The sequence below is a fragment of the Microcaecilia unicolor genome, chromosome 6 (genome assembly GCF_901765095.1).
Source record: "Microcaecilia unicolor chromosome 6, aMicUni1.1, whole genome shotgun sequence".
NCBI lineage: Eukaryota > Metazoa > Chordata > Amphibia > Gymnophiona > Siphonopidae > Microcaecilia > Microcaecilia unicolor.
Genome location: NC_044036.1, coordinates 38344114 through 38364246, shown reverse-complemented (window position 1 = coordinate 38364246; position 20133 = coordinate 38344114). Strand labels below are relative to the sequence as shown.

The following is a 20133-nucleotide window of genomic DNA, read 5'->3' as shown; positions in this document are numbered from 1 at the left end:
AGACTGGAGGAGGCTAAGCATCCCCAGTTGCAAGCCCCCAACTCTCATCGAGCTGCTCCAGCTTCTCCCATCATTCCGTTATTTGCCAAAATCCTTCTCACCCTCTCAATCCTGAAATTCACACAAGCAACCATTGCAGAACTGTGGCTCAGTGCAGGGCATTGCATGAGGAAACATTGAGGCTCTGGAACAGCTGGTGGAAACAGCAGCATCTGACACCATCACAAGGTGCAGCAGGAGACAATATTTAAGAGCATCATTCCTGTGGCATGCAGCTGCAGGGATACACCAGGCCCCTTTGGAGTCCCTTCAGACACCATGAGGAGCTGAGAGATTGGGAAAATCAGTGCATCTTTGAAGATTTTATTTAATTGTATACTGGTGCCACCTTTGATGTTTCAGCTTTATCCTTTTATCTATAACGATCAGATATTGTGACTCCAGAAGCAGGCATCCACGCCAGAAACACATATCTGTGTCAGGTCCTTGGATACTATTGTAATATCCTCCGATGGACATTTATAAAGTAATTTTTTGTCTGCATATGAACATTTTATGTTGGACTTTTGTTATGACTGTTTTTATTAAAGACTTGTGACTTTCTATTTCTAGTTGTCCTTTTAGTGGAATTCCTTGGTTCAACCCTACTTTGTGGTTTGGTGTTTGTCCTTCAATGTAGGGCGTTTATCTCATTTTTGCTTTTTGGACTCTTCTGGCTGGACCACTGTTGTCACCTCTGCACTGTAGTCCAGCATATTCTTTCTCTCCACTACTGTGCCCATCAGTTTTCTTACCTTCCCCCCTCCCCCCAATGTCTTCCAACTACACTGTGCAGCCAAGGAGCTCTGAGACAGTTGGAGCAACCTGAGGTTAATGAAGAATCTGTTGACCTTATAGTTCCCAATCTCATCAGCCAGCAAAATCAACAAGATCTCTGAGGATCGGACGGGAGGGGGGAAAATATATGTGTGTGAGAGAGAGAGAGAAAGAAAGAGAGGGGCAGATGGGCTGCAGGCAAGTGGGAGAGGTGAGAGAGAAGGAGGCAGACTGGCTGCAGGTCTCTATAGAGGCCTAGGCATAATCTACTAACACTTTTTTAAAAATCCACTTTAATTCAGTTGCTTAAGAGACCTATTGTGAAGAAGGGGATAAGGGAACAAAGAGGGGAGGGTGGTACCGGCGGAGGAGAAGATAAGGCTCAGGGAGTTCCACATGTCAGGAGAAAGCATAGATCATTTTCCCCAGAGGGCTGGAGGCAGGGTAAAAACTATGATTCCCAGCAGCCCTTGAGGAAGTCTTACAACAGAATCAAAGACTTCCTATCCCAGCAGCCCCCAGTGGAGCCCAAGGGAAAGGCAGGTAAAGGTGAAACCCAAGACACGGAGGGGAAGCCAGGAATGGAGGGGGAGCCTCTAAGCAAAGCTAATCAGGGGGAGGAGGATCAGCTGGGGAATGGGCGGGGCGAGGAGCCCATGGAATGGAAGGGGGAAGAAAAGGAGGAAGAAGTGAGGTGAGAGGATCTGATGGAGAGATTGCAGCTCTGGCAAGATCCAAAAGTAAAAGGTTCTGACAGCAGGTAACTGCTTGGTGCGGGGTCTTGGTAAACAAGGGAAGGCAGTGGCTATCGTGGAGGAGCCAAGGCGCGACAGGATCAAGTGGGAGGAAGCTAGGAGATAGAGCTGGCCAGAGGAGGGAAGGGACCCCTGGGAGCTCTCAGCCTCTGAAATGCTGATGGGATTTCTAAACTGCTTGTTTGACCTGCCTGTTTGGAAGTGCTTGTTTTATTTGAACTGCTTGTTTTTCTTTGTGGAACGTTTTTTGCTTTTGGGATTACTTATTTTGAATTGCATCATTGGGACTGCTGAGATTCATGTCCTGTTGGTTTATGAACTGCATTTTTGAAGCTGTGAAGATTGCTGAACTGTATTATTAAAACCTTTTTTTCTAAACTGTTTGTTTTTGAGATTGCATTCTTGAATCCGCTGGGATAATTTTCCTGGCGGATATCTCGGGAGCTGTGTTGGAATAGTACTGCTGACGTACCTCAGGTCGGAGGGCACACCTGGAGGATTATAGGAAGTTGTAACTAAGTGGAATATCGTATAGAAAACTTGGGCTGGAGGCCAGAGTTTTCCTGAGAGGAGCGGAGGGATCCTTCACACTATAAATATTTAACTGATGTTTGCACTGTTTATCACTTTTATTCTTTGTCTTTGACATTTGATATCTTTTATTAAAATATGTATTACTAGTTAAAAAAGGCCCGTTTCTGACACAAATGAAACGGGCGCTAGCAAGGTTTTCCTCGGAGTGTGTATGTTTGAGAGAGTGAGAGAGATGGAGTGTGTGTGTCAGAGAGAGACAGAGCGTATGTGTGTTTGTGTGAGAGATGGAGTGTGTGTGTCAGAGAGAGACAGAGCGTATGTGTGTTTGTGTGAGAGAGAGAGTGTGTGTGATAGACAGTGAGTGTGTGCCCCCAACCGCAGCTGCCACTGGTAACGCTGTCCGGCCACTGCTGCTTCTCCTGTTCAGCAGCAGCGGCCGCTACAAAAAGAAAAAAAAGCGATAAATGTTTTTAAACATCAAGCGTGGCACTGCAGACAGCCAATGCCTGATGGGTGTCTGCCGTGCCGCGCTTGATGTTTAAAAACATTTATGGCTTTTTTTTCTTTTTGTAGCGGCTGCTGCTGCTCAACAGGAGAGCAGCGGCCGGACAGCATTACCAATGGCAGCTGGGGGGGGTTGATGTGCCGAGGGTGGGGGCTTGGGTGATGCGCCAAGGGGGGGGTTGATGCACCGGGGGGGGGGGGTTGTCTGATGGCTGTCTGCGGTGCCGTGCTTGTCATTTTTTGATGCGCCGCTCCCTGCCACTTGCTCGGCGCACTCACAGCTGATTCCCAGGCAGGGGGCCTACTCCTCCCCCTGCCTGGGAATCAGCTGTGAGTGATGTCAGCCTGGCTACGGAGACTAGCTCAGCAACTCCAGGAGCCACGGACACAGGCAGTCACACGTTAGAATGTTGGTGGTGAGAATTATTATATAGGATCTACAATTATTTTGCTGATCTTTCTTTCTACATGTTGCCAGACAATTAAGGACTTGGGGCCCCACTACCCCCTTCCCCAGCCCCAGCCACTTTAGCCTCCCCAAACAGCTGAGCCACCGACTGCCTATAGAGACAAGAAATGCAGCAACATGATTATTTTTTTAAATCGTGCTGAATTATTAATTAATGATTTAATCATAATTAACTTGCAGCCCTCCATCCTCACCGAGCTACTCCTTTATATGCCACCAGGCTGCGAAAAATTTCTGGCCAGAACACTGTGCTACCAAATGTGTAAATGTTGAGAAAAACGCTCATTGCTACTATTGGTGATATTCTTCTGTTTTATTAAATATATATGAATTTCCCAAGCATATGTACATACCAGCATCCTTTTTTATCCACAAATGGAATATTATGTGTATAAGGTGTAAGTTCACTTCAGGCTATGCCCCCCAGCCCCACCCCCTTAGTAAATAAATCCTAATAACTATGACTTTGCTATGTTTGCAGTTTTTCTAAGGTGTAATGTTTATAACTTTTTGTATGTTTATGTATATAACTGGCAGGAAAAAAGTGATGCATTCTACCCAGGAACACCCTCCACTTCCTAAAGCTATTTATTATAAAGGCTTACACAACAACCAGCATGAGCCATCTTAAAAATGGGCTACATACAGTAATTTGCAACTAAAACTATAATAGTTTTCCAAGTAGCCCAGTAGATTACAACCTCACTTCCTTCTAGCGACCCTGCTGGAGTGTACATGTTGTTGTTTTAACTGCAGTATGCTTCATTTACTACAATATCAATCCTTTCTGACTAGTTTCATTATGCATTTTTTTTTGTTTTGACAGCCATATATCAAATCCCGCCCCCCTTTTACGGCAAGAACTAGAAAAGACAGGTAATGTTGTTGTTCTGAGAGGGGGCGTGGCAATCTGTCGTCCTCGTCCCTCCCCTTCGGTGGTGAAATAAATGTTTCTTAAAGGAAACGTGGATCACGTGGTACACAGCGGCGGCCAATATGGCGCCTTGTCGGAGCTGGGGTTTTAAATTGTTTAGCTGTTTCTGGATTTTCTCGATGTGTGAGGCCGAGGCCGGTGCTGAAGTAATGATAAAATGCGACGAACTGCGTCTGGGTCAATATCCTTCTTACACTTTCCCATGAGCTGAGTCTCATCGTTCTGCTGTTTGTTTCTCCGCTCAGCTGAGATGTTGCTTCTCTGCCTATCTTAGGCTGCCGGGTAGATTCAGATAAGCAGATCCTACCGCAGCTCCTTCTCTTGGGTCGAGTGAGGTGGTGGAACTCGTCCCTCCCGTTTTCTCGTGGGACTGCTGGGCTGATAGACAGTGGCTGAGTTAATCAATGGTTTTTCTCTACCCGGTGGGGCTGTACTGTTGTAGTCTCTTTCGTGTATGCGGCCTGGTAGGTTGGAGTGTGTTCTGTAGTTGCAGAGATGCCAAGTTATCCAGTCCAGGCTGGACACATTTTGGCCTGTCCTGGTTTTGAACTTAGGTGCCAACGTTTGGGGGGTTTATGGTCATGGACCTCCCTGTGCTCGGGCCCAAAGTATGGATGCTTGGGACAGGGATGTTCAAAGAAAGGAGCCCTGAGCTGAGGTGCCCTAGTTTGAGGTGGTCCCTGGACCAGAAGCTATCCTTAGTTAAAACAGAGATAAAGTTACTTGCCTTGAACGTTAAAATTAAAGGTTTAGTGCTGTATCTTTTACTTCTGTGTTGGTATGAAATATTCACCCTTTTTTTCATATAATTTATTAGATTGGAAATAAAGTAAAAACTAGAGTGGAAATAAAAATCAGCATAAGATTTTTTTTTTTGTTTTTAATTTCTGTGGTATGAAATCACTTTTTTTTGCATATAATTGGTTTATTACATTGGAAGTAAGGTAAAAACTGGAGTGGAAATAAAAATCAGCATTAGATGTTTAACACTTTTTCAGTGCAGATTTTGATATGAGGTTGATTGTCTCCTGGAAGCAGTGATTTATTTGTAAATGATTCATGTAACTTAAAGTGAGAATGGTGTCATCTTTTACTTACCTGTCCTCCTCTTTGTTTCATAAGTGTTTTTTTTTCTTTTATAACAAAAAGTAAAGGAAAGTGCAGTTCTAATATTAGCCTAAAACTAAAAAGAACCAGCACTTTTAGCTGGTAAGGTACATTTTTAGCCTGATGTCCTTTTCCCATTACATACAACCCCCCGGATTCTACATATGATACTCAAAATTGTATGCAGAAATTTGGGTGCATGTGAATTTCCATGCACAAGTTAATTGAATAACAAACCAATTAGTACTGATAATTGGATGCTAATTGGCAACAATTAGAACTTATGCACATATCTTGCTAGATGTGATCTGTAAAGATGGGTGCATTAGTTCTAGTGCAAAGCTCTAAAAAAGGGGTGTGGGTCATGGACATTCCAAGAATTTCCACATACTATACAGAATATGCCAGATCCGCGCCTAATGTAGGCATGGGGATTTACACCAGGTTTCAGTTGGTGTAAATTCTCACAAGTTGGATATGGATCCTGGTGCTATTCTAAACGGCACCCAATTTGCAGTTCCACTTATAGAATAGTTCTTATTTTTTTTTCGGTGTCATACATAGAATTTTGGCCAAAATGGGGAAAAGCTCATAGCACATCACACTGTTGAGCTTTTTAATTATGGGGAGAAGCAGTGGTGAGTGAGAAAGTGTTGTGGGTTTGCAAACTGATCTTGATGTTTCCGTACTATGGTTGGAATGCCAGCTGGTTCCAGATTTGCCCATCAGTGTTCAGTCCTAGGTTTTACCCCATCGCATGCAAGATCTTGAAGTTTTGAGTTCCAATTTATTATGTGATGAAAAGCAACTCTACAAATAATGCATGCAGTGGGAGTGAGCAGGATATGTATGCTGGTTTATTTGGAAATTCTGTGTTTAGAGAGTAGAAGGCGGGACACAGTCTACTAGTGTTCGTGTGAAATGGTGATTTGAGACGTTTACAATCCTGTTGTGCAAAGGTGAGAGAGCTATTATTTTAAAGCAGGTGTCTTCAACTCATTTCTCGGGACACACCCAGCCAGTTAGGTTTTCAGGATACCCCTAATGAATATGCATATGAGAGAATATCTCAATATAGAAGTTTTCATAAAGGCTGAAGTTGATCAGATGCATTTAGACTGCTGTAATTGATGTGAGATGGAGAAGACTGTAGTTGTAAGGGTGTACTACAGTTTCCTGGCCAGAATGAGGAAACAGAAGCCTTTTGTTAGCAACACAGTATTGGGAGACCTAAATTTCTTCGATATCATAGGTGTCGCTACAGTGTGGCAAGTGCCACCCCATTTTCAATAACTATGTAATTTGGGAGTGGGGAGAATGAGCAGAACAGGATGCCTTATGTACTGCCATGCATTTCTGCCTCTTCCTCCCTGTCCCACATAGTCTGATGTTTCTCTTGCCCTTCTCCCTCTTCCCCCTTATCGGTCCTCCAATGTTCCGTTGGACCACTGGCATCGTCAGCAAGGAAAACAAGCTGCCTCGGATGTCCAAGAAGCATTCCTTCTGCTGTGTCCCACCTATGTGGACACAAAGCTCTGTCAGATGAGGCAGGATACAGGGAACACTTTTGGGGATGGCCAAGGCAGCTTGTTTTCCTTTTGTTGATGCTGTCAGCAGCCCACAGTAATGTTGGAGGACTGCCAAGGAGAAGGGAATGCTGACAGATATTGGACTGTGGGGGTGGAGGAAAGGAAGAGTAAAATATACCAGAATGCAGGGAAGGGTGTAGAGTGACAGAGATGCCAATGGGGGGGGGGGGGGAGAGGGGAAAGATGCTGGACTGGAGGGGGTGTGGAAGGAAGAGAACTCAGATGAGAGGGGATGGGTTATACTACTACTTATTTCTGTAGCAGAAGGTGGGGATAGTGAGGAATTGGCAATTGGTAGATATGAGTGGGAGTGTGTTGATGGTTTGAGAGAATGAGTGAGGGTGTATGAGGTTGAGACATGAGTGACCTGGAAGTCTGGAAAGAGGATGAATAGCATTGAAAAGGAATGGGGGTACTGGGTATGGGTTTTTGAAGGGAGTTGAGTGAGGGTGGAAATGGAGTTAAAAAGAGAGGAAGGAGAGACAGGAATGGAGGTGAGTCGAGAGTGTTCAAATTGTGAGTTCAATTGGATAAAATAATAATAAGCATACAAAAGATACAGTAAAAATTTTTCTTTTTATTCAACTGTCACTATTATGACAGTGCTATGTAATCATGTTACATAGGAAGCAAGTATGCATCAAGCACAGAGATGAAGTTGCTTGCAAACACTGTTTTCTATCTTTCTTATATACACAACATGTCTCTAACTTAAGCTATTCTCAGCTATTTATCTTTCCCTTGCCCTTTGCTCTATCTACAAATCAGCAGACCCCAGACATTATCTGTTCTTAAGGTAAGGTTTGTTTTTCTCTTGTTTCTGCACTGTTCAGCCTTCCACTGATCAGCACATTCCTTTGTAAGGTCATTCTCTCAGCTTTTTACAAGCCTTCTGTAGTTTTCCATTCTTTTTCTATACAAGAGGCAGTGGAGGGTAAGTTAGGGCTAAGAGTTTTCATACAGAGGATGAAAATATGGGAGTGGGTGAAGGATGGGATGAAATGATAGGAGATCGGGGAAGGAGAGAGACAAAGGTTGCAGTGGGATTACTGGAAAGGGGCTAGAGGGAGATGGGAAAAGAGGACTAAGGACTAGAAGGTGAGAGGAAGAATAAGGGTGAAATCAAATGTGCAGATATAAACACAGAGAAAAGTGTGTGTGTGGGGGGGGGGGAACCCAGAAAGCATAAAAAGGATAGATCAGTGGCAGACAGATGTAGAGAAAGAAAGGAAGGACCAGAGGAGAGAGAAGGAATGGAAAGGCAAACCAGGAAAAGACTGACACAAGGTAAGGGGGAGGGGGAACTGGGACCAGACCAATTAGGAAGAATTAAATGCCCAGATATTTTTTTTGTCCTTTTTGATAATTTTGAAGGATTGGAATGTGTCAACTTTGAGAAATGCACATCTTTTCTGTATTTAGCAGAGTACAGGAGACAATTCCTCTTTTTCTTTAGCACTATTGTACTGACTTTTTGGCAGGCAAGTGGGGTGTCTCCATGGCAGTTTGTTTTCTATGCATGTTTTTTTTTGTCTCCCATTTTGTATCAAGTGAGGGTCTTCCATGTTCTGCATGTGTGACTGGGGGTGAAGGATTCTGCTAGCATGGATTGTTGCAGATTCCTACACACACTAAAATTTCAGCTGATAATCACAATTTGAATATTTTGTATATATGTATTTACAGTTTTTGATATACCGTCTTTCAAGTCTAATAAATCACAATGGTTTACATTGGTCAAGTTCGAAAACCAAACTATGGTGAGTTGTAAGGGGCAAAACCACAAATTGAAAGGGGTGAAGTGAAATAATCGCAAAAAAAAAAAAAGTAGCTTCACCAAATCTGTATGTTCAATTAATATTACCCAATAATTTTATGGTGTAAACTCATTCCTTTTGAAAATGGAGGAAGAAGCCTCAGAATTAGATGGCCACCATTTCACAATGCCTAATCCTGCTGCTTCGGGGGTAATGAGCTTCAGACACGCTAGGACAAAAGAGAAACAAAATTCAACCTTAATTCATATCTCGGATATAATTTTCTTGTCTTTAAACAAAACACAGGTTCCAGGATTCAATAGTGACCTTCACACAAGTTCAAATATGGCAGCTGGGCATCTAAAGGGCAGTATATACCAGACTTAACCAATGAGAGGTGTAGTAAAAACAGTTGTCATAGGTTTAAAGATGTGGCAGTCATTTTGTGCCACACTGACATTGATGGAATAACATACTCTTCTAGTTGTAAATGAATTCTCTGATGGACTACACTCTTCAATCAAAATGAAAAATATCTTTAATAAAATTTCTATTCAATACATGAATTTAATCCAATCTGATATAAAGAGTTAAGTCTATATATCCAACGTTCTTTTCAGAGGAAATTTTAAATGCCAATTCCCTCCACACACGTTTGGGATCACTGTCTTATCGCACAACATTTTAAGCCCTTATGTAGCAGGATTTCTTATAGCTATGGTATGTCGAAAGGCCATGGAATATATAACTCTGGAGAAGTGTAAAGTGCTTATTACAAATTTTCTGACTGAATTGGAAAGTATATCAGTAAAGAGAAGAGATGGCAATACAAAGATCTTTGTTCCTGTTCGCCAACGACATATTCTCATTCTTTCTAAGCAATAAACACATTTTATAAATATTAGGTATTCAAGAGTAGGTCTTCATTCCTGGTCTGTCCAAGTGTTTTTAATTATTTAAGTTTTTTGGTAGGCTAACCTCTGATTATATGAGAAGCCCTGATTATATAATTAGTTTAATTTATTTGAGGTCTTGTTGATATACTTTCTTTCCTGGATTCTAGAGCAATGTGGAATACAAATGTGTGTGAGAAAAAAAACCGGGGAGGGAGAGGAGACAGCCAGTGAAAAGTCTCGGTGAAATGACAAGTCAATACAGACAGGGCATTGGTTAATGATTATTCCTAGGCTGAATTCTGCAGCATTTATCTTGGACTGTGTGATGTGTGGTTGTATTTGTTTTTACTGACTGCCAATGTGTGTCAGCGCCCAATACTTATTATTTTAAACTTCAAGGTGTTATCTAGTCATTAAACTTAGAAAATATATTCCATGCCATAAACTGAAGTCTTGTCACAACTTTTTGCTTTTTACCTCTGTTAAAAAAATTATAGATTGTAATGCACTCATCTTTTTGCTTTTAGACTGTAGTGCACTCATTCATGTGTTTCCCTTTGTAGTCTGTCCTTGGAAATACTTGACCTAAGGCACTTTACTTGGGAATAGAGTACGAGATTTGGGCTGCTCTAGTAAAGCTTAGTTATATTGGACAATTTTTCTGTTTCTTTTAAGTATTTTATTTTTTTTCCTTGGGTATTGATTGAATAATTATGAATATTTTTATTATACTCTTGATCAAAATTAGTTAAATCACTCTGGGCCTTTGGGATGATTGGTCTATTTAAATGTAAGCAATCAACTGTAATTTCCAGTTCATTATGGGGCTCTTTTTCAAAGCACTTAGACTTACAAAGTTCCATAGGTGGTTATAGAACTTTGTAAGTCTGTGCTTTGAAAATACACCTCTGTGAATTGGTAGTCCTATGTACCAGAGCTCACTAACCAGCTAGTGTGTACCAGTTTTTTGAGCAAGCTTTCTTGACTGTTTTAACATATATTTGTGAAGATCCTGAAATAAACAATATGACACAAGAGCCACTTGGATGCACAAACTCTACAGCCTATGGTAAGTCTTACTGTAAGTTGGTATATCAGAGGAATGTCTGATGTTGATTTTGAGACAGTTTGGAAATCACACCTGCTATGTATACCATGGAGGCTTGTTTTCATTAGATTCTGGCTGCAAACGGGTGTGCTGAGTTTTTTTTTGTTTTTTTTTTTAATGGAAGCCTGGGCTAGTAATATGCAGGATAAGTTGGGTTTGACAAAGCAGCCAAAAAGTATTACATTATGCTGAAGTAGACAGTTAAATTTGGTACTGTGTGAGACTTTTATTCAGTTTCCTACAAACTTAAGAGATCCATATATTGATCCATAAAATTTGTCTAAATTTTTGTTGTGGCACAAGGTTACCAAGAAACGGAACTTTTTCATATTTTTTTTTAATTTTTGTTACATTTGTACCCCACGCTTTCCCACTCATGGCAGGCTCAATGCGGTTTACGTATTATGTACAAGTACTTATTTGTACCTGGGGCAATGGAGGGTTAAGTGACTTGCCCAGAGTCACAAGGAGCTGCCTGTGCCTGAAGTGGGAATCGAACTCAGTTCCCCAGGACCAAAGTCCACCACCCTAACCACTAGGCCACTCCTCCACTCATAAATGTATGTTCTCAAAATAGGAATGAGGAATGGTGGGTGGGTTTTATCTTGTGTTTAAAAAACATTTTTGTAGGACTTCCGGTGATGTCATGACCGCGAGGGGTTGAAGAAAAAAGATCTCTCCGGCTTCAATCCCCCCTCCGCACGATCAGCTCACAAACCGCGACTTAAAATAGAATTTCGCCGCAGCCTGAAACGCTGGAGCGGCCGGCAGTGAACATTTTAAAAGTACTGGCGGCGCGATGGCGGCTAAAAATCAGCATAAAGATAAGCTCCGTGGTAGAGGAGCAGAAGACAAGATGGCGCCGCCCGCAAGCCCGCCGGGCCCGACAGTATCATCGGCCTGGATCGCCGAAATAACGTCAGAAATGTCCTCAGTGTTAGAGGATATGTTGGATCGCCGGCTCTCCCCCATAAATACTAACCTGGAAAAGGTAAAAGAACAGCTCACGGATCTCTCTCGAGACTGTGCAGGTTTTCAAGCACGTGTGAGTGAAATTGAGGACAGAGTAACGGAGGTGGAGACAGTACAGGAGATAACTCAAAAAAAGCTGCAGGCGATGGAGGAAAAGATTGAAGACCTGGAAAACAGGTCCAGGAGAAATAATATCTGTGTGGTGGGCCTGCCAGAAACGATACCCGAACGGGGCTTGGAGGTTTTTTTGGCACGCTGGTTTACTAATGAACTACAATTCCCAGAAGCCTCGGGGCCAATACAGATAGAACGGGCTCACTGCATAGGGATGAAAATGACTGGTACTAATAAACCAAGAGTGGTAATTCTGCGATTTTTGAACTATGCGCAAAAACAAGAGGTGATGCAGCTGCTTAGAACCGGAAAAGCATTGGAATATGATGGAATCCCAGTAAGATGCTTCCAAGATTATTCAGCAGGGGTAGCAGCACGAAGGCGACAGTTTTCGGAGGTTTGCTCAACGCTATTCCAAAAGAAAATAAGATTTGCACTACAATACCCTGCCAAACTGCGGATTACGCATAATGGCATCACCAAGACATATGAGACGGCAGGGGCGGCTAAAGAATTTTTACAGCAGATGGGAACAACATCTTCAGATGCAAGCTGAATAGAATAAAGAAGCGAACACTCTGAGAGCAGTGAGTACTGTTATAAGGAGGGGTCAGAGGAAACCTGACTGGTCAATATATGACAATACAGCAAACTCCCAGCCAAGTACAAAGATGGACCAATTACCGTTGCAGAAAGGCTTGGCAAGATGGCTGCAGTTGGAAGGTTAAGGTTTTATGGTTTGTGAGTTAGACTTTCCCTTTGAATTTTCTTGCTGTTGAATAAGACACTGTATAGAAGACATGGCCAATGGGTGAAACGGTTCGAACCCCTGGTAAGAGGGGTGAGACCCTGTAAGTGTCTGACCAGTTTGACAATGAATGTTATGTTTAATGTAACACTGTTTAATGCGGAGGGGGGAGGGAGAGACGTAAGGAAGTCATGGTCCTAATTGGTGGACCTGAGAATAAGGGGAACAGGATTGGGGGGGCGGGGGAGGGGCGGGAGGAGGGGGTGGGGGGAGGGAGGAGGGATGCAAGCAGGGTACAAGCACTAAATAGAAAACGGGCTCTGATGGAAGCGTGGGCAGAACATAATAGTGATGCTGATAAAGGGGAGATGCAAGTTAGGGGGGGGCAGAGGCTGGGATGTCCCCCTGGATTACAAAAGTGGACATCTACAGATATAGTCATACACTTTCAAATCCAAGAATAGTAAGAATAATAACATGGAATGTAGGCGGAGTTAATTCGCCAATAAAACGCTCTAAGATTTTACAACAATTAAACAGGCAAAAAGCAGACATAGCACTTTTACAGGAGACGCATCTGAACCAGATTGAACATGCCAAGCTCAGCACCTGGTGGGTTGGGGATTGTATAGCAGCAAATGCACAAGGCAAAAAGGGAGGAGTAGCGATATTAATTAGAAAAGGCATAGCCTCTATAATTAATCCACTTCTGATTGATACTGAAGGCCGCTATGTTATATTGGAAGTGGTAGTTGGGCGACAGAGGCTGCTAATCTGTAATGTTTATGCTCCAAATAGATATGATCGGAAGTTTTACCAAACTTTGATTAATTTTCTGCTCAGGCAACCACATGCAGCTATAGTGATGGGGGGCGATTTTAATGCAGCTTGGGACCCCTCTCTGGACAGATCAGCTCCGGAGACGGCCTCTTCATGTTATAATAATAGAGGCCTCTTGCAGTTGAGCCAGATGTTGGGCCTGGTTGATGTGTGGCGGGTGCTGCACCCAGGTGAGAGACTACACACATCTGTCACGTGCCCACTCAACTCAGTCGAGAATTGACTATATTCTGACATCGCGCCAGATGTTTGGGGAAGTGACAACAGCGGAGATAGGACCGTATATGGTGTCGGACCATGCCTGGGTTAAGATAGAATGGATACCAAGCGGTACGACCCAACAGGAACATAAATGGCAATTTCCCCTGGAGTTTAGCTCAGATCCAGTGCTTAAAGGCCGATTACAAGCTAGCTGGGCGGAGTACAGCACTCATAATCAAGAGCATATAGAGGATCCAGTTTTGTTTTGGGAAGCGGCTAAGGCGGTTCTTAGAGGCGAAGTTATAAGTCACACACACTTTGTGAGGAAGGCACGAGACAGAAAGATCTTGCGTTTAAGTAACCAACTTTGTAAGGCACGGAAGAGATATGGGGAGACACATGCGATAGGTGATAAACAACAAGTGTTAGAGCTTCAAACCGCCTTAAATGAACTTTTGCAAGAGAGGGCACATAAGTCACAGCTTTACTATCGATATATGCTTTATAAACATGGTAATAAAACAGGCAAATTGATGTCAAAAATAATTACCCCCCGGGGAGGGACTAAGAACATTCTGGCACTGAGGCAAAGGGGGGGAGGGCTCCACACATCAGACAAAGCAATCTGTGAGACTTTTCGGACCTTTTATCAAGGGCTGTACGCTTCCCCAGAGGAAGATGGCCTATTAAATCAGATGTACTTAGAAAATTTAGTTTTACCAAAGCTTACAATACAAGAGTTGGACAGTCTTAACCAATTAATCACTGAGGACGAAGTTAGTATGGTTATAGCCCGCAACCCGCGATTGAAAGCCCCGGGACCTGATGGTTTAAGAGGAGAATTTTATAAATTGATGGAAGGAGGAGTTATACCCGCAATTACTAGATTCTTGAACCAGCTGATAGAGAGACAGAGGTTACCCCCTGATTTGAATAGGGCTCAAATAATAGTCTTGTTGAAGCCGGGGAGGGACCCTCTGGAGCCGACATCGTACCGGCCTATTTCCCTATTAAATTATGATACCAAGCTGTTGGCAAAAATCTTGGCTAATAGATTGGTGAGGTTGCTCCCTCGGTTGATTCACGAAAGTCAGGTGGGCTTTGTGGGAGGAAGAGCAGTGAGTAAAAACTTGAGAGCAATATTGACATCACTAGAGCACAGCTCGCAGGCGAAGGTAGCATCGTTGTTGATCAGCTTCGATGCGGAAAAGGCCTTTGATAAGGTTCACTGGAAGTTCCTTTTTGATACGCTGGAACATTATGGATTTTCAGGGAGATTTGTTGAGGCAATTCACGCTTTATATGCCAACCCATGTGCCACCTTGAGAGTGAACGGGATGGAATCGGAAAGCTTCTGTATCAGAAGAGGCACAAGGCAGGGGTGCCCCTTGTCCCCTCTCCTCTTTGTTTTAGTTTTAGATCCCCTTATCAGAGATATCATGGCAAACCCTTTGATCCGGGGTGTCGGTTTAGGGACCCACATGTTTAAGATCGCAGCATTTGCGGATGACATTTTGGTACATCTCACAAACCCAAGGGAATCCTTAGACACGTTATTGGAAACCTTTCGTGAATATGGAGACTACTCAGGTTTTCGAATCAATCTAGATAAGTCAGAAGCTCTGGCTTCGCCAGAGGTGAACCAGAGGGACTGGGATCCTGAATTTCCATTGAGATGGGCTAGAGAGTCTTTTAAATATCTAGGAATCCGACTCACAATGAATACTTCAGATTTATATCAGTTGAATGTTAAAATCTTACTGGAACATACTAAAGCTAAATTGGACTCTTGGATGAGTCTTCCACTGTCACTAATGGGACGGATACATTTAGTCCAAATGGTGCTGTTTCCGCGCTGGTTGTACGTCCTTCAAACCTTACCCATACGCCTAACACGGACTGATTTGAAACGGATGATGCGTCTTTTTAGTCGATTTTGCTGGGCAGGCAAAAAGCCCAAAGTTAGCCAAAATATGTTAATAGGGAGCTGGAGACAGGGTGGAATGGGTGTCCCGGATGTGTTCCTATATAATCAGGCGTGTTTGTTGCGTCACCTAGGAGATCTGGTGAACACCACGCAGTATTATACACCTATGGACTTGGAGGAAGCCTTTTTTGCTCCATATGATATATTAGCATTGCTCCATTTACCTCGCAGTCGGCTCCCTTCTAAATTTAAAAAAAGTATAATACTACAGCCCCTTCGGGAGGCGTGGCAGTGGTGGATGCGGCAAATGGGGGGCCAACCACACGTTACAGATCAAATCCCAATCGTAGGTAACCCTGTTTTTGAAGCAGGGATAGACAACCCGACATTTGGCAGATGGCAAGGGCTGGGCATCACAAGATTGGAACACCTGTTATTGGAAAATGGGGAAATGATAACATTTGACGCGCTTCAAGACAAAGTGGGTTCGGCTTGGGGCAATAGATTTGCTTATGCACAGGTCCGACACTATATGAAATCTTTGAGCCAGGTACCCCTGAGGGGGCGGATGGGGGAACTGCTAAGGGTCTTCTTTGAGGAGTTGCAGATGGAGAAGCAATCTGTATCAGCATTGTATGGGGCACTGGTTAGGCGTAGGTCCCAGAGGCAATATGTTGATCTTAAGCGTAAATGGGAACAAGATCTTGGGACCTCACTGGCAACATGGGATGTGTCAGCTACCTTGAAAGGCATCCGGGCATTGGTAACAGATGAGTGGCTGAGGGAGTGTGGTTATAGAGTGGTCCTTCGGGGGTATATGTCTAAAGCACAACTGGCTCATATGTTGGGGCCGGACAACTCGGGGTGCTCTAAATGTGGAGGGGGTCCCAGCTCATTATATCATGCATTATGGCAATGCCCCAAGGTGCGTATGTTCTGGCAGAGGGTAAGAGGGTTTTTGATTCGATTGGGGAATAGAATTCAAGGAACGGAGAGGCAGCTTCTGTTGGACCAACCAAGAGCGTTTGCTCCATTAGGTGCCCCAGCTATAATGTTATGTAGGAAGCTGAGCTTGGTAGCTCGGAAATGCATTATGCAGTACTGGGTCTCATCGGAAGGGCCAGCTTATTGGCATTGGCGCAATCAGGTGCATCTCCTGGCCTCTTGGGAGGCTAGGGACTCAAAACAATCGCCTAAGCGCAGAGTACGCTTTCTACAGATCTGGACACCATACCTGCAAATTCTCAGTCCAAGGAGACGTAGTCTGCTTGTTAATGTCTGATAAATAGTGGAATAATGGAGAGTATGGGTAGCCTGGAGTGGTAAATTTAGTTCAGAGGGGAATCCTGCTTGCAAGGGGGGGGAGGTATTGGGTGGGGGGTTGAAGGGGTTGAGTGAGATGTATATGGCTAAAGCTTGGCAGTGCTCTAGAGCTTGGATGTTTAGTTTTCTGATATTTTGTGATAAGCACTATTGCACCTAACGAGGTACTTAAAGTGTATGATATTAGGAATAGAAGCCATTTAACATCTAATATTAGCACTTGACAAGTAATTGTTCAGAGGGGGGGGGGAGAAAAATGGGGAAGAAAAGTGTTTGGCGATGTTGAATAAGCTGTAAGAATGCTGTTTTGTATATCAAGCAATGTTATATGAATGTTCTAAGTTAATCTGTATTGTGATAATCGTCAATAAAACAGTTTAAACATTAAAAAAAACATTTTTGTAATGAAGATTAAATATTTTAATCATAGTACCTAACCTTTGTGTTCTTAGCTCCGTGTCTTCCAGCACCTAACATTACCTGTAAGGATTACAGTGGAAATGAAACGCTTTTCACTGGGAAAGAAGTTGGATTTTACAAACCCATAACTTGTCGCAATGTGTAAGTAAGATATTTATTAAGAAATGCATTTTAGGTATTTAACCTTAATGTCCCAGCTTTACATAAAAACACCTGATACAGCATTCTCTGCATATTGAGATGTCAGAATACCTTTTAATAAAATTTAAAAAAAAGCTTTCAGAAGGGTAGCAAAGAAGCTGGTGGCACCTTTTTGTAGAATAACTGATCTGTTGAGGCATGAAAGGAATGTTGAGTGTAGTACCACTGTAGATACTTATATAAAGTATGAGCCTCACATTTCAGGAACTCGCTCTGCTTCAGTCTCAGATCTCTTCAAAAGCCACTACTTGTTGGGAGCAGTGCAGTATCAACTGAATGAGAGCCTCTGTTTTGGTGGCTAAGGCATCTGCAGAAAACCTTTTGTTAAGACTTGCTCTAGTCTTCTATAGGGTTCCGTCGGGGAAATGCACAGTCAAAACCCACCACCATCTGAGAGGGGAAGAGAGTGCTCCCAGTGTATACTGTTCACCCAAATACAGAGTCAAATCATTTTGACTTGCAGATCCACAGGTAGTTTCCCTCCTTAATTTTGAGGGGGAAAAGGGCAAGGAAGCCTTTTTCGCAGTGAGGAAGGGGGTGGGGGGGATTAACACTTACGTTTGGGGATGCAGCAAGTGGAGGAGTGCCAGCTATCTGGTGGCAGTGAGTGGAGGATGGACAGGGAGGGTTGCAAGAGGATGATGTTGGGAACAAGGAGAGGCTTGAGAGGGAAGGTTTTTCAGATTGTCTCCCAGTTAATACTTTACACTAAGGGGGAGATTGAACAAGAGAGACAGACTTGGTGGTGATAGTGGAAGGTATCAGAGACTAGTTGTTCTGGGCTGTGGTGATTACTGCACCTGAGGCAAATCACATCATAGGTTCACCAGCATTCTACCAACATCATATTTGGCCGGAGGAGATGGAAGCTACTGGCTGTGTGCATCTGCCAGTTATGTGCAATAACTCAGCTGAATGATTTTCTCCTTATTGCAGACTTTTCAGTTTCCTTCATATGCTTCATATAGCAATATTTGCTGTCTTGTGTGGACTGTCCTGGTTCAAGTAACAAACCTAGTCTATGAAGTGTGTGTTACCAATCATATGGAAAGAGACTTTGCATAAACAGCCCAATCAATTTTTTTTATCAGTTACTGGGGATGTAGGAACATACAAAACTCCCTTATATAACATGCAGTTTTCCCATCACAACTCATTTTCTGTTGTGCAAAAAAAAAAATGTAATTTGGCTCATTGGCTTTGATAGCCACTAGTGATAATCAGAACACTAACAATTTAGTGCACACTTTTCGTGATTGTTAAATTCAGTACTGGCCTACCACTGGGGTATGGACTGATACTTTTCGGTTATGACCAATGGAAGGGAATTTTTCTGAGAGTATACCATAGAGCTAATGTTCATATGCAATAAGTAAAGCAGTGGGATGCAGCAGTTGTGCCTTCAGACTTTCTCCCATGCTCAATAAATATGCAACCAAAGCACAAAGTATAGACCTTTAATTTTAAGCTGGGACTGCATTTATGAGAGTTCATACAACATTAAAATGGTTAATATTTCTGTTGTTTCATTTGGTTGCCAGTGGGGGAGCCCCATTGAGATATTGCCTGGTAATGCTATGGGGTGTGTTTGTGCTGCATATCGTGGCTTTTACAGCAGACTGGAAATAAACTTAACTTTTTAAAAATACAAATAAACTTTCTTCAACCTTTTTCAGGCTCGCTCTTTAAAACTATACAGGAACAAAGGAAGCATTGTTAGGCACACATCTTTTTTTATACTACTAGTATAAACTTGCAGTTCATTTCAAAATTATTATGAATAAGGTATTTACAACTTTGAGGCCGATTTATGGGAATGTGTGTGAAAGTTAAACTAAATCAAATGCTTAGAAATATATGCTAACTGATTAGAAATATTGTATCTTTAATTTCTACTATATGGTTTTCTAGAAGTGCCCTGGATGAGCTATAATGATTATATTCCAGTTAAATTTTACTTGGAAGATGTCATTTTGGAAAATCTTTAAAGTACTTTTCAGTAATTGATTTGAATCCCTAGGACCACCATGTTTTGGAGCAATCTTAAATTTCTCTCTCTCTCCCTGTTCTAATGTATGGGTTATGCTTTACCACCAGCAACTGGCGACAGAGTAGACTGATAGCCTGGTGTAGCAAGATGACCTATTTGGGAGAGCAATCAGTATTTTGTCTGTAATAGTGGAGATAATCTAGATCAATATAGAATAGGCAGCCTCAGATGGGATTATAGGACTTCTGTGAAAGTGACCCTTAGAGCCAATGTTGCCTCCCCTGCCCAAAACGTCTGAGAATGCAAAGTTTGAAGCCTTCCTGCATAGAAAGCTGTTTGTAGCTGCCTTTTCTCAGGGCTGCTTGTTGCTTACATAAAGCTTATGGGGTGAGGGATAGGAAAGCCCCTCCCACAATGATGCTGTAGGCTCAGTTGAAGTTTGCGATCTCAATGTTCCACAGTGGTAGGAGCTGTAGGTAGAAGATGCTATTGTAGTGGGAATGGCATCCAGAGATGGAGTTGTGTGGCAGACTTATTTCTGCCTCTAGTATAACCCCAGCTATAGTACTGAGTGTCCCCCAGTGCAGATGCAGCCTACAACAAACTTGCAGGAGTGCGACGACCCCGTTCAGGGATTCCCCCCCCCCCCCCCCCCCCCCCCCAGTTATAGGTACAGCAGTCTAATCAGGCAACTATCTCTGTAAAAGGGATGGTCCTGCCTCCAGAAGTGTGCTCCCCAGAACTTGTTCAGGAGGACCGGCCTTGGAGCCTTGCATCTCAGCCTGTAGACTGAACTGGCACCCACATGGCCCATTGTGGATTCAAACCAGGAGCCTCAAGAGCATTGCAGAGTTGGCGTCTTTGCTTTTCATAGTTCTGGCCTTGAACTGGTTCAGGTAGTAGTTAGAAACTGGAGGAGGAGGAGGTG

The 20133-nt window shown here is 43.0% G+C and overlaps 1 protein-coding gene across 1 annotated transcript in view; it reads left to right on the top strand.

Annotated features, from left to right (window-relative positions):
- The first annotated feature begins 4037 nt into the window (after positions 1-4037).
- TM2D1 (TM2 domain containing 1) overlaps positions 4038-20133 on the top strand; it is a 66011-nt gene continuing 49915 nt past the window's right edge. Inside the window, exons 1-3 of the mRNA XM_030206983.1 lie at positions 4038-4193; positions 10357-10430; positions 17047-17155. Of these exons, the coding sequence (XP_030062843.1) occupies positions 4075-4193; positions 10357-10430; positions 17047-17155 (302 nt within the window). The 5' untranslated portion in view covers positions 4038-4074. The remainder of the gene's footprint in view (positions 4194-10356; positions 10431-17046; positions 17156-20133) is intronic.